Genomic DNA, 20,141 nt, shown 5'->3' on the forward strand with positions numbered 1-20,141 from the left:
GGCCCGCCTGGACGGCTCCGTCGAGATCTTCAACCTGGCTGCCAACTGGGAAAACGCAGGCAAACTCGGCAGGCCAGATTAGAAAACTGCCCTAATGCGTACACGGCTTCTGCCTCCTGCTCTGCTAAGGCTCCCAGGCCTCATCCTCCCCTTTCCCACCGAGCCCAGGATTTCCTGAATTCTGTAAGTATTTTGAGGCTGTTCAGGAGCCCTCTATAGTTGTTTTTTTTTGCACGTGAGCTTCCTGAAGACTTGAACTCATCTCTCCACCGGGGATGGGAGCAAAGGCTGCAGGTGTTCACTGGATTTGAATTCAGCGGGTTTCTTTTCTCTTTGGAGCGCGGTGTCTGGCACCCTCTTCTTGCCTCTGTCTGTCTCTTATCAAACAGAAAGCGAGAATCTTGTCCCTTTCTCCTCTTCAGGAGCTGAAGGAGAGGTGCGGTAATGATATATTCAATTAACACTGGGGCAAAAAATGTAAAAAAAACCCATATCAATTAAAGCTCAGTTAAAAGAATTAATAATTAAAAACGACATCACAAATGAATAGACCGTGTTTTCAAGACTCGGCTGTGCGCCAGCTAAGTAGTCTGACTGAGCCCGGCGGCGTCCTATGCGTGGAGAGCTGGGTATGAACCACTTACTGCTCTCCTGGCCATGTCGTAATCTTTTCTAGCCCCAGTCCACAGAAAAAGCCTTCTGCCTTAAATCTTCCCCCCCCCCCCCCTTCCCTTTCATTTGGTTAGTAGAGACTTTGATGTTTCTTCCGCTTGGTTATGTGAAATATAAATATTCCTAAGCTAGTCATAGGTGAGGCTGTAAATTTTCTGTAGAAATTTGTTTGGGGGGAGAGGACGAAGCGGCATAAGAATACATCTCGTCTTGATTTTAGTTAGAACAAACTTGTTTTGTAACTATTTAAAACCGAGGTGGAGGGGAACAAACGAACCCTCTCAACCCTCTGGGCACCCACGGACAAGACTTCTTTGTGAATCAATGTTTTATTGTTTCTAATACCCAAGGACCTGTGACCCTCGAACGTACGGAATCCCTCTCAATGCCAGGCCTGGGCCTCCAACATGCCGGCCACTTAGGCCTGTTAGGAGTCCATAAGATGATTAGGTTAATTTAGTTTCCAGCTTGATTTTACCCTTAGGCCAAGGTTTCACTCTGCTGTGCCTCTCGGAGCTGGCCTGGAGTCTTTCTTCTAACCTGTTCCTTTCCCACTTCAATCTCAGTTTTGTGGTGATATGGGGTGGGGACTATATTCTCTTTCTTATAGCCTACAGTATCGACCAGGATTCTTTGAGGATAACAGACAAATATCCCATGGTTTGGAAAAGTTAGTCATATAAATGTCGCAGTTATTTACTAAATCCCATTAAAAAGATATGTTTTCAGTTCCTTGCTAAACTGAAAATGAGAACTAGTTTGCCTCAAATGAAAAAGGCAGATCGTTCCAAATCTTAGGCCCTAAATAGACAAAAGATAACTCAAAGAGGCGACAACACTGAACGTTTACCACCAGGGGTGTCCAACCTGCGGCCCGAGGGCCGCATGTGGCCCCGTGAAGTATTTTGTGCGGCCCCGGTCGAGGGCGATGCAGTGTTTTCCTCTGCTGCCCCCGGGTGTTTACCGTCTTGCCGGCTCCCTTCTCTGTCTTGCTGCAGCGTTTGCGCGGCCCCAGAACCATTTTTTTCGGCCGATGCGGCCCAGGGAAGCCAAAAGGTTGGACACCCCTGAAGGGAAATTTAACCTGTTTCATTCACGCTCGCAAATCACAATGTTACCGCTAGAAATATTCAACATATGAATTAATCCAAATGAACTGTAATGACATTTGGCCTTATGAATTAAACATGCCGTTTAAATAATACTTTTTTGTTTACCGCCGGAAGCCAGTGAAGAGTCTGCAACAATGGAGTCATCCTGTCAAACCCATTTCCACACAAAATGAACCTTGTATCTATATTCGCAACGGCTGAAATCTGTTAGCTTTAACCACTGCACCACTCTAGAAATCAAAATAAAAGTGGGCCAAGTAAAGGACAGTCGAGCCATTGTGACATCACTGGTTAAGTTGGCTCTTGGGCATTGGTGGAATGAGGCATTATGATGTCATAATACCAGCTCTGGTTATCAGATGTCACACTATAATTTTCTATAATATGGCTTACATGAATGTATTCAGGTACTCAAGCATTTCTCCCTGTCTGTCCTGGTGGGCTCACATTCTTATCTAATGTACCAGGTGCAATGGGGGGGAGGGAAATTAAGTGACTTGCCCAGGGTCACAGGGAGCAGTGTGGGATTTGAACCCACAACCTCAGGGTGCCGAGGCTGTAGCTCTAACTCTCCAAATACTCCTTAATAAAGAGAATTACATTAGTCTAAGCAAGGCCTGAACAATAATACAAAAACTATCTGAAGACAATGCAGATCTTATTACTTTTAAGTTGTATCGCACTTTTTTTTTAAAAAAACCAAAGCAGTAATCTAATGTTCTAAGGGCGCAGCTGAGACTCTTGAACTTGTAATCTTCTTGAGGAAAGATGTGGTCCATATAAAACCATGAAAAAAACAGGGGAAAAAAAAACCAACACTACAGACACAAATATGCAACAACCAGAGTGGAATTGTCCAAAAGAGAATGATGCGCACTAAAAAAGTGTCCTTCAGTCCGTCTGGTGAAATGACGATCTTTATTGTTCAAACGTCAAATTGACTCGACATGGCCATGTTTCGGCCAACAGGCCTGCCTCAGGAGTCTTAAAAGTCACTAATGATGATATACGAGGTATAACTGACACTCGAATGAATCTGACCACAAATCAATCTCAGACTTGTTAGTATGTCTTTGCAAATTCAGATGACACTCTTTCTTTGATTGATTTGTGGTCAGATTCATTCGAGTGTCAGTATACCTCGTATATCATCATTAGTGACTTTTAAGACTCCTGAGGCAGGCCTGTTGGCCGAAACATGGCCATGTCGAGTCAATTTGATGTTTGAACAATAAAGATCGTCATTTCACCAGACGGATTGAAGGACACTTTGTTAGTGCACATCTCTTTTGGACAATTCCACTCTGGTTGTTCCATATAAAACCATTGCAGACACGGGCCCATTTTTACATACTTGAAGCGGCCCAGCCCCAAGTGGTTCTGCTCCATAAGATTTCATCCCCCCCCCCCTCCCTGAAGTGGCAGCATCTGCATTTCCATTTAATTTGGAGTTTGTTTACTGCTTTTGGGATCAGCAAAGAATCGCCCAGTGTGGCTCCCATCAGTGTATGGAAAGAAAGTTTTTTTAATATAAGGTGATAACGTTTTTTGCTGAATTCATTTAATACAGGCCTTCAGCTTTCTGGAGGTGGTTATCCCTTTCCATAGGTCAGGACGGGAAGTGTAAGGGAACGTACAGTGAATTATGCAAAGCATGTCACAGAGACCTGAAAGAAAACCATGGGGGGAGGGGGAGGCATGGTATAGTTCTTACTTCTTTGGAGATCAGAAGGTGTTGGGCAGTGTAATTTTTGGCTCATAATGTGTGGGGACTAAGCTAAGATCTGGGCTTTATTTCTAGTGTGTCCTTGTTTTTTTTGATTGTGCTAGTTTCCTTTCATACAGCTTATTCTGAGGAAGGGGTGGGGGGGGGACTCTTCAGTTAATTCAATAAAAGTGTTAGCTTTAAGGAAAAATAAAAACCCCTTCACTTCTGTATACTCAAGTGGACTGACGTGGCACCTCCCCACTGTAAACACTTATGCCATTTGTTTGTAAAGAGTATAATTCAGCGAGCGTTTGTATTCTGGGCTCCTTCAGTACCCCTTTATACTGAAGGATTATTGGGCAGGGCAGGTCTGGAGCCCCACGGCTCTGGCTACCAAGCAAGCATCCCGCCACCACCAGACGCACAGAATCCTGGTCACTGGCTGTGTACTGGCTGTGTTCTCTTCCATGGACCCTTAAGACAGCCACCTCCCATCCCTTTCCAGTCAGCAGCCCTCAGAGGGCTCTTCCAGCCAGTTTTCATGTTATTTTTGCTCCTTTTCTGCCTACAATTTATATTTTCTAAAAACAGTATTTTTTTTTACAGAGTGGATTGTAGCGAGATACATGTCTAAACATGGTTTTAATCCCCTAAAACACAAAATATCAAGAGTAAAATGCAGTATAAGTGTGTTCCTTTAGCGTGCAATAGCTGGGTGACCCCGCTAACTGCTTCAGGGCCATTTTGCAGAGAACTTCTTAGGGGCATGGACTGCATAAAGCTCGGTGAAGTGAATTTCTGTCCTAATCGATGAAAGATACTTAAAAAGCACAATACTTTTTTTTTTAAAAAAATAATGGTTCTGAACCTGCTGATTATAATTTTTTGGGAATTTAGAGCAGTGTGTATATTTATGTTTCCTAAAACAGTGAGCTGGTTAAAACATGCTCTTCAGCTCTCTCTATTGGTTCTTGCTTAGTTTTTTGGGTTTTTTTTTTTATCTATCCAGTTAAGAAAGGAATCTGTATTATTTTTTTCCCCACTTAGTGAATCAAGTTAACTCTCTTTTTGAATGGGTATTTCACTGGAATTGTGGTGGGGGTGAAGTGCAAAGAGAAAAGGGGTATTGGTCTCTATTCTAGAGTTTCTGGGAATTCGCTTCATCCTCGGTGAAATGCACAGAAAAAAAGATTAAGAAATGAAATATAAGGCGATGCCTTTTCTATTGGAATAACTTGCGTAATATGTATGAACAAAATGAAGAATTTTTATTTCTGTGCATTCACGGGCCTAAGCTAGTAACTGCACTCCTTGGGCAGAGAAATTGGGAACAAGGAGAGAGGATCGGGTGGCTTTTTCTTGCAAAATAGCGGAGATTAACATTTATTTTCCAGCATTGTATAATCTGGGGATTCTCTGGTTGTTGATTTAGTCTTGCATGTCGTAAGAAGCAACTTTTTCCAAAGTTCCTTTCTGCATTAAAAATCCATCTTTTTCATTTATTTTGTGGAATTTGAGAAACGATCTCCCTCCCTGCCCCCCCCCCCCTTAAACTGTGAGGTTAATAGGAGGCCCTGGTGCAGATTTTTCTCCTCTGGCTATGTGTGGTCGTGTTTGTCTACTTTTCAAAGTAATATATAGAAATGAAAGAAAACCATAAAGGGAATAACAGTAATAAGCCAATCATTGTTAGTCCAATAAAAAAAAAGGTATTACTTTATTTCCTTTGGCTGTGAAATAAACATTTTACAAATGAAAGAAGTGCAAACAAGGGAAACGGAGAAAATGAAGACAAAGACCATATGGTCTGTCCAGTCGGCCCATTCGTCCCGTCTACTATATCCCTTCCTCTCCCCCAGAGATCCTGTGCGATTGTGGCAAGTTTTCTTGAAGCCAGTTACAGGCTTTGCTTTCACCACCTCTGTCGGGAGACCCAAGAGGCCGCAAAGAGACACCCTTGTGAGAGGGATCCTGCTCCAGAGAATTCAGAATTCCCTTGTGGGTTTTACTTTCTTCTCTTTCTGCGACTTGGAGAACTGTTTTTCTCTTCTTTTTTTGTTTTTCCTTTTGTTCTTTGCGGTCTGTATTTCTTAATGCAGCCTTGTGTTATAGGTTTTTGGGCTTTTCAGGTGTGTGTATTGTAGATGTCAAGAACCAGGAAAGACCTGAATAAGTCTGAGGTTAAGACTAGTTACAGATGAAGCTTAATGCTGCAAAGACTAAATTATTGTGGCTGGGTCTTAAACCGGATTTTCTCCCTCTTTCAGTACCCCCTGCTGTCTGGAGACCATTTGACGATTGAATTTTCCTCGAAAATACTAGGCTTTGTGCTTGACTCTTCACCTTCTTTACAAACTCAGGTCAACAATTTAGTTTTAAAAAATGCTTTTTCAATCTCTATTTGTTGAGAAGGGTCCGACATTTCTTCTATTAACACCGAAAACTGAAACTATCATTCCCCTCTACAAAAGGTATATCCCACATAGGAAAACTAGGAACATCCCTCCCCTTTAGAACCTCAGAACTCTGGAATAATCTCACATCCCCGCTCAGAGTTTCAAGTTCCCTCCAATCCTTCCGCAAACACCTGAAAACTTGGCTCTTTTCAAACATCTAACACTTCCCGCTTTTTGGTTCCCTGTCCCTCTTTATCTTCCTAACTCCTTTCCTATAACCCTTCATTGTAGCTCCTTTTCAACCTAACCCTGTAAACCGTGCCGAGCTCTACGCTTGTGGAGATGGCGCGGTATACAAACCTAAGGTTTAGTTTAGTTTATTTACGTACAAATTTAGTCCAGCTCTACATGACGGATAATTAACAGTCCTTAAGCCTTTCCTACAGAGTGTTAAGGATCTGCTATGCCAGGGGTAGGGAACTCCGTTCCTCGAGAGCCGTATTCCAGTCGGGTTTTCAGGATTTCCTCAATGAATATGCATGAGATCTATTTGCACACACTGCTTTCAATGCATATTCATTGGGGGAAATCCTGAAAACCCGACTGGAATACGGCTCTCGAGGACCGGAGTTCCCTACCCCTGTGCTATACTAAGGGGTTACCTTTAGTTTTTGTCTCTGGGTAGGTGCTTGAAATGGGCAGTGACAAAATCTGCATGTCCCGTCCCTTAGGGGTGCTCTTTTTGACAATGCGAAGGCATTCTGGCAGGTCCTTGCAAACTAGAATCAGCGGGGTTAGGAGTCAAATTAACATTTACTTGAAATGACATGGAATGTGTTTTTCGTACAGCCCAGAGAGCAGTTTTACTGAGTTGCGACTTGGCCAGTGGTTGGCTGGAGACATGTCTGAACTCGCTTATGAATCTGGAAAGAATAAGACCTTCATTTGATGGGTGACCCCCAGAATGAGCCTCCCCTTTTACCCAAAAATCAAACAAAAAGGAGCAGACCCCCCCCCCCCCCCGAAAATCAAATATACCAACTGCTCTAGTTGTGGTTGTCAGATCTCTCCTTATAATATTACAAAACTGATTCCCTTCAAAAAGTGGGAAAAGAAAAACCTTGGTAAAACTTACCAGATTTAATTATCCTTAACAGCTTCTCGTTCCGGGCTGGTGCCTTTCAATCACTAGTCTAACAATTATTATTTTTTTTTTTTATTGAAAGAATCAAATAATCAGTACAATAGGATAATACAAAAATACATTCAATACAATAAGAATTACAATAATATTTCATACACATTTAAATCATTCTTTGAAATTTAATTTCCATATGAATTAATTCAATCTTATCTACACCCCTCTTAATTCCATCCCCTACCCACTATCTTCCCCTAAATGAAATCCCTCACCCTGGATGAAAGTTGACAAAAATAAAGAATTAAAATAAATAACTGGAATGTAATTAGTAAACCTAATTTTCATAATAAATCATTGATAACCAAACTTCGTATTTTTGGTGAAAGATTCTGACTATAAGGATCCCAAACGTCCATAAAAAGAGTTTTTTTAGGCGAACCTCGAACCTCCCAACTCTCAAATAAAAATAAGCGATGTAATTGATTCCTCCAATGCCAAAAACTTGGAGATTCTTTCTGCAACCCAAATGGCATAATACATTTATGCCCAATCATACACTAGTCTAAAAAAAAAATTCCTTTTAAATGAAGTTTAGTTCCAAAAAGTCTGTAGTTAACAAAAATAGCCTTTCAAACTAACCGAGAGAGATCAAAACAGCCCTTCTTTGTAAAACAAATAGCAGATCCCCCATAATATATCTGTACTGTGTGGTGCCTTTAAATTGTGAAATTCAAAACGGAAAGTTAAATGAATTTTGAGAAAGACGTAGCCTGCAAGATGAAATCTTGGGTCAGGTTCTTGAAAGGATCTTCGTGAAATCTCCTGACAAGAGGCCTCTGTTTTGCAAACTTTCTGCCTCGGGGAAACTGCGTTCTTTTCACTCGGGGAAACTGACTCAAAATAACAGGGGAGGAGATGCTAACGGACGAAATGGTCCAAAATAGCAGAGTGGTATAACTAAGCTCTACGCTGCTAATGCCCAGCTTCTTAATTGCACCTCGTGCCGTGTATCTTCCCGATTCCACAAAACGCACTCCGCTGTGCAACTCAGACGAGACGGTTTCGCAGTTATTTGGAGTAAAAGTCCATTTTTGCTCATGCTCGTGCAAATGTCTAGAGAGTGGAGGGGGAAGTCTAATGGTTAGGGAAGTGATCTGAGAAGCTGGGGAACCGAGTTCAACCCACTGTAGTTCCTTGCGACCCTGGGCAAATCACTTAACCCTCCAATGGCCCAAGTACAATGCTTAGGCCCCCTTTTATGAAGCCGCGTAAGGCTTTTTTTTTATCGCTGGCCACGGCGATATTGACTCCCATGCTCATAGGAATTCTATGAGCGTCGGCGTTTTTACCGCTGCGGCCGGCAATAAAATAAGCCTTACGTGGCTTCATAAAAGGGGGAGAGGTTAAATTGTGAGCCTACTAGGGATACCGAAAATACCTGCATATAATCTATCATTTTTATTTTCACAATTTCTATCCCAAATACTAGGCAGCTTACAGCATGTATTTATTTTACATCCATAAGTTCTGCGCAAGGTACAATAAAACATCCACAATAAAACCACACATAGGCATCAGAACGGCGGAGGCCATAGGGGCCGTGGCCTCCCCCAAAATTGGCAATCGGAAGTATAGCTCTCCCGACCCTTCCCACCTACCACCTCACCGCTGCTGTAATTTAAAATCTTTGGGCAGCTGGCGGTGCAACAAAGCGGGCCTCCCGCCATCTGCATGCCCCGGAAGTGTTCTTTCTGCAGCGTCCTGCCTATGCGGGAAGAGGAAGTGCTGCAGAAAGAACACTTCCAGGGCAGGCCTGAATATTTTAAATTACAGTGATGGGGAGGTGTTAGGTGGGAGAGTCTGGAACTGGGGAGAGGTCGCACCACAGGGTCCAGCTGAGTGGAGGGGGGGGGTGGGCTGAGGTTGAGAATAAGGGAAGGGCAGATGCTGCATAGGCTATGGGGGGGGGAGGGGGAAGGATAGATGCTGCATGGGCTAGGGGTTAGGAAGAGAGGGAAAGAGATGCATGGGTGGAGTGGTGGGAAGGGAGGGAAAGAGATGCATGGGTGGAGTGGTGGGAAGGGAGGGAAAGAGAGATGTGTGGGAAGGGAGGGAAAGAGATGCATGGGTGGAGTGGTGGTGGAAAGAGAGATGTGTGGGTGGAGTGGTGGGAAGAGAGGGAAAGAGAGCTGCATGGGTGGAGTGGTGGGAAGAGAGGGAAAGAGAGATGCATGGGTGGAGTGGTGGGAAGGGAGGGAAAGAGAGATGCATGGGTGGAGTGGTGGGAAGGAAAGAGATGCATGGGTGGAGTGGTGGGAAGGGAGGGAAAGAGAGATGCATGGGTGGAATGGTGGGAAGGGAGGGAAAGAGATGCATGGGTGGAGTGGTGAGAAGGGAGGGAAAGAGAGATGCATGGGTGGAGTAGTGGGAAGGGAGGGAAAAAGAGGTGCTGCTGGTTGGTGGATGAGGGAAGAGAATTGTTGGACAGGTGAACTTGAAGCAAGCAGCAGCCAGGGCAAAACCCCCATAGCTTTCAGTTATAACTGAAGCCTCTTTCTTGTGGCAGTAGTTCAGCTGTCTTTTTTTTTTTTTTAAGTTCCACAGCGATTTTATGTTCAAATCTATTTTATTAAGCAACAGTAAATACAACAACCAGAACAACCATGGTATGCAATTTCAACAAACATCCGCGGAGGACTGGACTCTTATGTCCTCCCCGGACCCACCATACCCCCACCCCCCGACAGAGAAGCCCCTCCCCCCCACCCACCCCTCCCCATCCCCCCACAGATACCGAAAAACTCGTAAGCAGGGAACAGCAGATACACCTAGAAGCACAGTTTCAGAGGTGGAGTCTATTCAAGACCCGGCTACGACTCTCAGGAGTCAAAATGTTCAAATATGGAGTCCAAGTGTGAACAAAGTCTCTGCTCCGGCGTCGAGACGAACGAGCCAAACGGGCCTCCCAGCCCATAAGTTCATGGAGGCGATTTCTCCAGTACCAGAATGAAGGTGGTTCAGGAGACAGCCAGCAACATAAGATACATTTCTTCCCCAAAATAAAACATTTACTAAGAAATAATTTTTCATAAGAATTGTACATATACAAGAATGAAAAATGGGCAAACAGCATAGACTGCACGGATACTGGCACAGGGGTCCGCAACAAGCCCTGTAAGAAGGATGCCAGCTCCGTCCAGAAGGTCTGAATCCCCGCACAACTCCAGAGACCATGAAAATAAGAATTTACCTCCACCGAACAGCGGATACATAACTGAGTATCAATACAAACCATATGGTAAGCCTGACTCTGGGAAGCGTAGGCCCGCAGGACAGTGCGAAAGTGACATTCACGTAGCTCAGCACTATGTACCAAGCCCGCAGTTCGATTCAGGGTTTTTAACAAGAAATCGTCCCCCAAGTCCCTACCCAAGTCCCGCTGCCATGCCTCCAAGATACCAGGGAAAACCCTAGGCGGGCAAAGAGCTAGAATCCGGCCATGCAAAGCAGATATAGAGACCCTAGTATCAGGATCCGCAGCCAAAAAAGTACAGAGCTGGGTCCCAAAATCCCCCCGCAAGGAAGTCACATAGTGACTGAGTTGACAGTAAGCAAATGGAAGGCCAATCTCAGGGACCCCCCTCCCCACCAACTCAGCAGAAGGTGAGAGAGACCCATCATCCCGCAGAACATGCCGCAACTGTTCCACCCCCCGCGCCCTCCAGCGACCGAACACGGAAGGTCCAACCCCCGGAGGGAAAGCTAAATTCCCCGCCAACGGTAGAAATACACTAGAATGAGCGTCCTGATTCCACAACCGAAGGATTTGATGCCACACTGTCCACAAGGACCGAAACAAAATACTACGCTTACAGGGTCTCGGCAGTTTAGACAACGGGGCATGGAGGAGGTACAAGAGATGAAGAGGATAGAAATGATCCCTCTCCAGAGAGAGATCCGTATAAAAAGAGGTACCCAACACCCAATCACTAAGATGACGAAGCAAACAGGCCTGGTTATAAACCCGGATGTCAGGCACCCCCAAACCACCCCCGTGGGCAGGCCCCACCAACAGGGACCATTTCAGTTTAGGTCTGCGCCCACCCCAACAAAACCGGATCAATAAGGAGGTAAGGGAACGAATATCCCTCTGCAATAAGGAAAGGGGAAGAGTCTGAAGAACGTAAAGCCACCTCGGGAATACAACCATACGGAATAAATGGATTCTCCCCAACAGGGACAACGGCAACGCCTGCCATTTGGCTAGCAACAGTTTAGTATCCGCCAGGAGTTTATCAATGTTAAGACGATACAGTTGGGCCACATCCATCGTCAGCCTAATCCCCAGATATCTAAAAGAGGTGTCAGCCCAGCGCAACGGGAAACCAGCCCCCCATCTCCGCCGAAGATGAACCGAGGAAGCCAGCGCCTCAGATTTCGCAAAATTCAAGGCGAAGCCAGAGAAATCTCCGTATTCCCGAAGACTTTCCAACAATACGGGCAAGGAATGCTGCAGGTCTGTTAAAAAGACCAAGAGATCATCCGCAAACGCCGCCAGTTTAAAATGTGAATCACCCAGGACCAATCCCCGAATATCCGCATTTGCCTGAAGCTCCCGAAGCAAAGGATCTAAAGATAGCACAAAAAGGAGCGGCGACAAGGGACAGCCCTGGCGAGTCCCCCGGCCAATAGGGAAAAAACCCGAGCAAGTCCCATTAACTAATATCCGCGCCTCTGGATCACTATACAATGCCTGGATTGCACCAAAAAAGAAGGGGCCCAAACCGTACGTCCTCAGCACCGCAAAAAGGTACCCCCACCGCACCTTATCGAAGGCCTTCTCTGCATCAAAACTGATGAGCATGGCGGGGCTACCGTCCTGTCCCACCCGTTCCAACGCCAACAAGATGCGCCGGATATTCTTAGCCACCGGCCTATCCCGCACAAACCCCACCTGAGAGTCTAAGATCACCGATGGCAAAACACGCGCCAGGCGGTTAGCCAGAAGTTTAGCCAAAAGCTTCGCCTCATAATTCAACAATGAGATAGGACGATACGATTCAGGCAAAAGAGGGTCCTTGCCAGGCTTCGGGAGAACTATAATAGACGCTAGATTTACGTAGCGAGGGAGAAAGCTCTTAGCGACACTCAGATTATAAACCTCAGCCAGTACTGGCGCTACGTCCGTCACCAACAACTTATAGAACTCACTCCGAAACCCATCCGGGCCCGGCGCCTTTCCCAACGGACTGACCCCGATCGCCCCTTCCACCTCCTCTGCGGTAATGGGAAGATCCAAAACGGCCGCCTCCCGCTGAGATAAGCTAGGCAAATCGAGGCTGTCAAGGTAAAGTTGCCCATCCAAAAGCTCAGGGCCAGGATCTCTATACACCTCAGCGAAAAATTCCCGCAACAGTTCACAAATCTCCTCCGGCCTATGATGCAGCTTCCCTGAAGGGCCCCGAAGCACCGATATGCTCTCCGGTCCACCCCTCGGATGCGCCAGGCGGGCCAACAATCGACTACTCTTATTTGCAAATCGAAATAAATGAAACTTAAAGTACTCCCTCGTCCGCAACGCCCGTAGATGCAGCAATTCATTCAGTTCCTGCTGGACCTCTAAAAGCTGCGCCCGAAGCAGGAAGGAGGGCGCCCTGCCATACTGGCGTCTCAACACTGTCGCCTTCCGCTCCAAAGCCAGAACCTGCCTATGCCGCCGCTTCGACTCTCTGGCCACATAAGAAATGACATCCCCCCGTAAGACAGCCTTAGCCGTCTCCCAGTAGAGAATGGGATCATCCCGATGCTGCTGATTGTTAACTTGAAAATCACGCCAACGCTGTATCAAATACTCGTGGAAACGGGTATCCCTATACAGGTAACAGGGAAATCGCCAGGACCCTCTATTGATCCGCGAGTCTCCCCAGGTCCACCGAAATCCCACCCAAGCGTGATCAGATATTTCAATGGGACCCATCTCAACCCCCACTACCCGGGGAAGCAGCTCGCGAGAGATGAGGATAAAATCAATTCGGGAAAGCGTCCCGTGCGCCCTGGACAAGTGGGAGTAATCCCTCTCCAACGGGTGTAGCACCCGCCACACATCAAGCAACCCCAAGGTGGATTCCAAAAGCTGCCCACCCGTATAAAGTTTAGAGGTCTCTCTTCCCAAAGAGGCAGAGCGATCCAACTTTGGATCCGGCACCTCGTTAAAGTCCCCGCCCACCAGCATCGGAACCTCTCCAAACTGCAGGAGATGATTGCGAAGCCCCCTAAAAAACCTGGCCGATGGATTATTAGGAGCGTAGACATTACAGAGCAAAAGAGGCCGATTATCAAGTAACACTAAGGCAACGATATAACGCCCACTAGGGTCCCGGAGCACCTTCTGAGTTTGTAGGCGAAGGCCCTTACGGATCAAAATAATAACACCTCCCTTTCCCCCCACCGCGGGCGCCTCCAAATAGGAACCCACCCACCAGGTACAGAGCTTGGCATGTTCCACTGAGGATAAACGGGTCTCCTGTAAAAAGGCAATAGAGGTTTTAGAACGATTCAAACGCTGCAAAATTTTTGAGCGCTTAATGGGGGAGTGGATCCCCCCAACATTCCAAGAAGTTAGAGTATATTCCAGAGCAATCCACTCACTAGACAAGTCACACAAGAAAAAGGAAACAGTATAGTACCAGAGAAGCGTCCCAGCCACCGCTCCCCCGGCTGCTCACCACCCCTTACTCCATGAATCGAGCCATACCCCTGCCTCCAAATCAATCCCAATGCACAGAACCCCCCCAACCCCCCCCCAACTTCCACAAGAAGCCCCACCACAAAATCCCTAGACCCCTCCGAGGTCCACCCCCCCCAACTACCCCCCCCACCACCCCTCTCTCCCCCTGCCCCAACCAACCCTCACCCAATCCATACCCAAGACACCCCAAAAAGGGCATCACTTCCAGGAAACCAAATGCACCTTCCCACGGGAGTAATGACCAGTACCCCCCGACCCACAAACCCCAAAACTCAGAGAGTAACAAGAAACATCTTCATCAGCCAAACCCCCCCAGACCCTCAACGCCACCCCTCCCCTCCCCTAACACCACAGCATCAACACCTACCCTCAAACCCTCCCACCAAGCCCCATCCCCTATGCTCAGATAACCATATAGGCCAAGAACAGACCCAAACTAACATAGGACCAGCGGGTGTACCCCCCTCCCCCTGCACACACCCCTCCAGGCATTCCCTCAGGAAAACACAGAGACCCAGCACAGAGGAAGAAAAGAGAAACCCCCAGTCCTACGCAAACCACAGATTGGTGCCCAGAAATGGATCTCCTCAGTCCACAGCAGCTCCCTGGGGTGGATCCTCTGGCAGCATCTCCGTCACAAAACGCTGTGCGGCCTCCAAGGTGTCGAAATGATGAGCTCTACCCAGATGTGTCAACCTCAGGCGAGCCGGATATTGTAGAGAAAAAGAGATGTGGCGCTGGATGAGATGGGTGCATAGAGGTGAAAATCTGCGCCGTGCCTGAGAGACCTCCGCCGAATAGTCCTGGAAGCAAAGGATGGGCTTGTTGTCGTACGAGAGCTTCTTGCCCTGCCGCAACGCACGCAGGACCTCCATCTTGTGATGATAATTCAGGATACGGCAAATGACCACACGGGGTCTATCAGCATTTTCTCTCCGCTGCCCCAAGCGATGCGCCCTCTCCACCCGCAAGGGGCCCGAGGAAGATGATAAAGACAAGGACTCGGGCAACCAACGTTCTAACAGCGCCCCCAGCTCCACGTCCCGCACCGACTCGGGCAGGCCAACGAATCGAAGGTTGTTACGGCGGGACCGGTTCTCCAGGTCATCCACCTTGGCACGCAACGCAGCCAGCTCTGTAGTGTGGGCGGACTGCTCCTGGGCAAGTTGCTGGACATGATCCTCCACAGCACTCACCCTGCTGCTGAGTTTCCTTGACCTCCGACGTAAGGGAGGCAAATCTTTGGTCCAGTGTGTCCAGTTTATCAAGTATGCGCTGCAGCTTGTCCCCCAAAGAACTCTCCAGGGCAGCCTGAACCTCTACTGTGACTGCGGAGACCCAGGATGGGTGTGAAGTCTCCGGCGAAGGGGGCGCCACGGGATCCGCCATCTTGGCCTCTGGCAGCTTACTCCTCTCCCGATCTTTCCGGACCACCTTAGACGCCATGTTGATTCTGTCCCGGGTGCCCGGATTCCGCTGCACCACCCAAATCCTCCTCAGCACAGGAAAAAGCCCGGACCCGAAATCTGGCCCGCAGTTGGGGAGCACGCTGCGGCCCGGCGCCACAGAGCCACAGCCACACACCCATTGCAGCACCAGAGGACCACCAAGACCTCCGGGCCCGAGACTGCAGTACCGCTGGGAGGGTCAGATCCGTGTCGCGCCGCACCGCGCCTCAAGAAAACCCCCCAGCACGAGGCGAAGATCAGTCCCGGGAGCAAACCTGCAAGGGGAGAGCCGCGCCGCGGTCCAGGGGATCCAAGCCGCCGCCGCACGCTATCCGCGGCGCCACGTGGTCGCCAGCCGTCCCGAACAGGGTCGCAGGTCTGCTTTCGATGATCCGCCTGATCGCGTCGCTTCCCAGCCAGCTCCCCCGTGCCGCGAGCTACCCAAACTTGGGGAAAAGAAGCAGATAAAATGCCGCGCCGCGGTCAGGTGCACGGAGCTGTAGCAGCACGCTGTCTACAGCGCCATGTTTCCGCCGGAAGTCCGTTGATTTAGTGCGCTCTAAAACACCTAGCGCACCTTAGGAAAAGAGGGCCCCTTGTCTCTCTTGAGAGTATGCTATTTGTGTACAATAAATTCAGCCATAAGAATAGCCTTACTGGGTCAGATCAATGGTCCATCAAGCCCAGTAGCCGTTTCTCACGTGGCCAATCCAGGTCACTAGTACCTGGCCAAAACCCAAGGATTAGCAATATTCCAGAATCCCAAAGAACATTCATGCAGAATCTCAAAGAATAGCAAGATTCCGGAACTCCAAATCGTAGCAACATTCCATGCTTTTAGTTGCGATTTTCTTAGCGGCAGTGGTTGAGAACCCCAAATCGTAGCGGCAGTGGTTGAGAACCCCAAATCGTAGCGGCAGTGGTTGAGAACCCCAAATCGTAGCAACATTCCATGCTTTTAGTTGTGATTTTCTTAGCGGCAGTGGTTGAGAACCCCAAATCGTAGCAACATTCCATGCTTTTAGTTGTGATTTTCTTAGCGGCAGTGGTTGAGAACCCCAAATCGTAGCAACATTCCATGCTTTTAGTTGTGATTTTCCTAGCGGCAGTGGTTGAGAACCCCAAATCGTAGCAGCAGTGGTTGAGAACCCCAAATCGTAGCAACATTCCATGCTTTTAGTTGTGATTTTCTTAGTGGCAATGGTTGAGAATCCCTCTCTCTCCATGGGCTGTGAATGCTATCTCTGAGGAACTCAACCCTCAGCCAAACACAGGAAACAGAAGCTCAGTCTAGGAATATGTACCGGGCCTGCCACAATCCTATCCCTTTGCACATCTTGTAAGAATGCTACATTTTCTATCATGAAAGCTAAGAAAATGATCAGAACACATACTTAAAATAATTTAACGAGTATCTTTATACTTGTTAAATTATTTTAAGTATGCATTCTGATCATTTTCTTATATTTATTATATATATGTGAATCTTTCTAAACATATAATCTAAACCAGATATCCCAAGTGGTAGTAGTAAAAATATAAACAATATAACACACACCACTCAACCAGAGAAGTGCATCTCATTACACAGGCCTCAGAACTGGAGCCTACGCGCAGTTGTGAGATCACAAACTGGGGAAATCAGCGTAGTATCTTTGTTCCTTGCTCCAATCATTGGCCCAAAGCAACTAGTGCTGGGACACGTATATTCTTAATAACTTAATTATTTTTTATAAATCTTTTTTAGATTTTTTTCTTCTTTTTTTATGTTTTTTTATCCTAACTTCCCACGTTTAAAATTCCCATCAATATCTCTACATTTCCAATCTTACTACTATTTTTTTTGTCATATGCACTTATCCAGTATTTTGAAAAAATTGACAAACTACTTATCTTAAGCAGTGCTTGTCTCTGGATGTGCTTTTCAAACAGTGCTTATCTTTACACATGCTGACGCGGCCAGCGTTTCGCGGACTCTCTACTTGTGCACTGCGGCATCCAGCCCTGAAGCAGCGGACAAGTAGAGAATCCGCGAAACGCTGGCCGCGTCGGCATGTGTAAAGATAAGCACTGTTTGAAAAGCACATCCAGAGACAAGCACTGCTTAAGATAAGTAGTTTGTCAAATTTTTCAAAATACTGGATAAGTGCCTATGACAAAAAAAATAGTAGTAGTTTAAATCTTTCTAAACAGCCAGAATCACATTTTACTTATATAATTCGATGGGAAGATAGGACTTCAAATGGGAAACCAAGGTGGCAAGGGGGCCCCTTCTGGTTATTCAGACAGGTCGTGACCTGTTTGGGCCGCCGCGAGAGCGGACTGCTGGGCAGGATGGACCTATGGTCTGACCCGGCGGAGGCACTGCTTATGTTCTTATGTTAAAAATCACAGTGCATTTTGGCTTTTGCTCTGTTCTACGTAATTCATCAGCTCATTCCACATTTATTTCTCGAGAGTTCCCCAAAATGACACCAACTACAAAAGTATTAATGAATACAGCTTTTAATTTAATATTTGCCCAACTTGTCCGCACTCCTTTGGGCTTCCAGCTTAATCAGAACCGATGTCAACTGTGGCAATAGCACTAAGCTTTTAAGATTTTGTCTCTTTCACCTTCCTCTCTAGCCTAAGAGGTAAAGAACAGGATTCCTCTTTGGAACCCAAGACTTGCCACCTTTTGAATGATGGGTTTAGACTAGAGTTCCTCTGTTCTGGGAGGTGCGACTGGTGCCCACTTGCCATCTCTGAATCTTGCCAGCCAGAGTTCCCACATAAACAACATAGGTTTGTCTCTGAGGCAATGGGCTAGCCCCAAACGCACCTTTACAAGTTGTAAAAGTACTGCAATCCATTGAGTCCAACCAAGATCAGCTATGGTAGCCGGCCCCTGTTCTGGCTGAGTATTCAAATCAGAAGAGAAACTAGTTCAATGGTTCATACATCTCTCTCAACATTTTGTATGAAAAGTTAAGGAGTCAATTAAAGTGTAGTATTTTTATAGCTACCTCGCATCAGGGAACAAATACAATAATACCAAAGGCAGGCATTAAAGAGGAAAGTATCTTTAAAGATTTATTTGCATCTATACAGTACCTCAGGCTCTATGTGCCTTGGAAACAGAGATGTTGTGAGGTATTTGTATAAAATTCTCATGTCGTCTTGTTCTAAACCACTCCTAGGACATCAAAGAAAAACAAAAATTAAAGCCTGTCGCAGTGTAGAAAATATCCTAATATATTATAATTAAAAGAGTCTCTTGTGTTTTAAATCAAGTTAAGTGGGAGTGGGGGACTGTAAGATCAAATAATGTGAGTTTGTTCAAAAGGACAAATTTTTTTTTTTTTAGAGGAAAGCTTTCACCATCTTGCCACCCGCAACAGACCAGAGAGAAAGCCAAAAGGACAAATTTAAAAAAAATCATTGGATAGACGTGGTTTTTTTTTTTTTTTTTTAAATTTAAATCAAAGATAATTAGTGAATGTGCAATACATAAGAACATAAGAATAGCCTTACTGGGTCAGACCAATGGTCCATCAAGACCAGTAGCCCGTTCTCACGGTGGCCAATCCAGGTCACTAGTACCTGGCCAAAACCCAAGGAGTAGCAACTTTCCATTATCTCAGAGTAATCAAGATTCCGGAACCCCAAATAGTAGCAACATTCCATGCTACCGATCCAGGAAAAGCAGTGGCTTCCCCCCTTTCTTTGTCAATAACAGACTATGGACTTTTCCTCCAGGAACTTGTCCAAACCTTTCTTAAAACCAGCAACGCTATCCGCTCTTACCATCTTGTACATTTTTCATATTCCACTGTCTAAAAATACCATTCAGAATGTTGTAAAGTTGAAATTTCTCTTACTGATCTACACTTTAATTGTGAAAGAACGAGTACAAAAGTATTCAAAAATATGCAAATCAAGGCTTTTTGTGTTTTTCAGTCTTCATACATCCTTTTGGAACCAATAAGAGTCTACTAACTCTAGTGGTGCAGTTTTTGCTCATTCTTTTTCACCGAATAGCGCAAGCTCTTTCAAACTGTCTACGAAAGGTATGTATATTTCAGTGGTGGGGCTGAGGCAACCATTAGGAAACACTAGGAGTTGCTTAGGACAGCAGGTTCAAAAAGGGGGTAGCAAAGAACCCTTGAAATCAAAGTGAAAAAAAGAGCCCAACAGCCACATACAAGGTTAATATTTAAACGTATGATCTGCCCTTATGCATTTTTATAGGATTGTGGTGTTGGGATAAATCAAAACTATTCAGTTCAACGATCAAAGTCCTGGTTCAGGAGGGTGGTCTAGGGCAGTATTTCTTGGTCCTGGAGTACCCCCTTTCCAGTCAGGTTTTCAGGATATCTACGCTGAATTTGCATAAACTTGATTTGTATACACTGCCTCCATTATATGCAAATGTCTTTCACGCATATTCATTGTGGGTATCTTGAAAACCTGACTGGGAAGGGGGTACTCCAGGACCAAGTTGAGAAACACTGGTCTAGGGGCCCAAACGTTATTTGATTGAGGTGTAAGGCTGAAGGTCTGTCTAGGGCCTGCTCACTCTTCCAGTCTTGCCAAACATTTTCTACTGGATTCAGACTAGGCTTTGACTGGGTCTATCAAACATTTGCTTTTTTTCCTGCTTAAATCAGTGAGAAGCATTATCATCCAGGATTGGGATTATAGACATAGATCGTAGGGTCAAAATTGACATGTAACTTTGAAGTTTGTCAATTTTATGCATTTTAAGTATGCTTTGCTGTAAGCCGCTTAGGCCTTTTAAGTGGATGGCAAAGAATAAATAAATATATATACAAGTTTTGGAGTTCAGAATGACACGGTGACAAAATTCATCACCATTCCTGTCCCAGTGGATAACCGTGGGAAACCATCCCCATGTCATTCTTTAAGGAGAG

The 20,141-nt window shown here is 46.0% G+C and overlaps 1 protein-coding gene across 1 annotated transcript in view; it reads right to left on the minus strand.

Moving 5' to 3' along the window:
* Positions 1 to 442: 442 nt before the first annotated feature.
* Positions 443 to 20,141, minus strand: part of LOC117345750 (vacuolar fusion protein CCZ1 homolog) — a 41,354-nt gene continuing 21,655 nt past the window's right edge. Inside the window, exons 8-9 of the mRNA XM_033914854.1 lie at positions 18,322 to 18,403; positions 443 to 463 (exon numbers count right to left, since the gene is read on the minus strand). Of these exons, the coding sequence (XP_033770745.1) occupies positions 458 to 463; positions 18,322 to 18,403 (88 nt within the window). The 3' untranslated portion in view covers positions 443 to 457. The remainder of the gene's footprint in view (positions 464 to 18,321; positions 18,404 to 20,141) is intronic.

This window comes from Geotrypetes seraphini, chromosome 11, assembly GCF_902459505.1.
Source record: "Geotrypetes seraphini chromosome 11, aGeoSer1.1, whole genome shotgun sequence".
In the NCBI taxonomy this organism is placed as follows: Eukaryota; Metazoa; Chordata; class Amphibia; order Gymnophiona; family Dermophiidae; genus Geotrypetes; species Geotrypetes seraphini.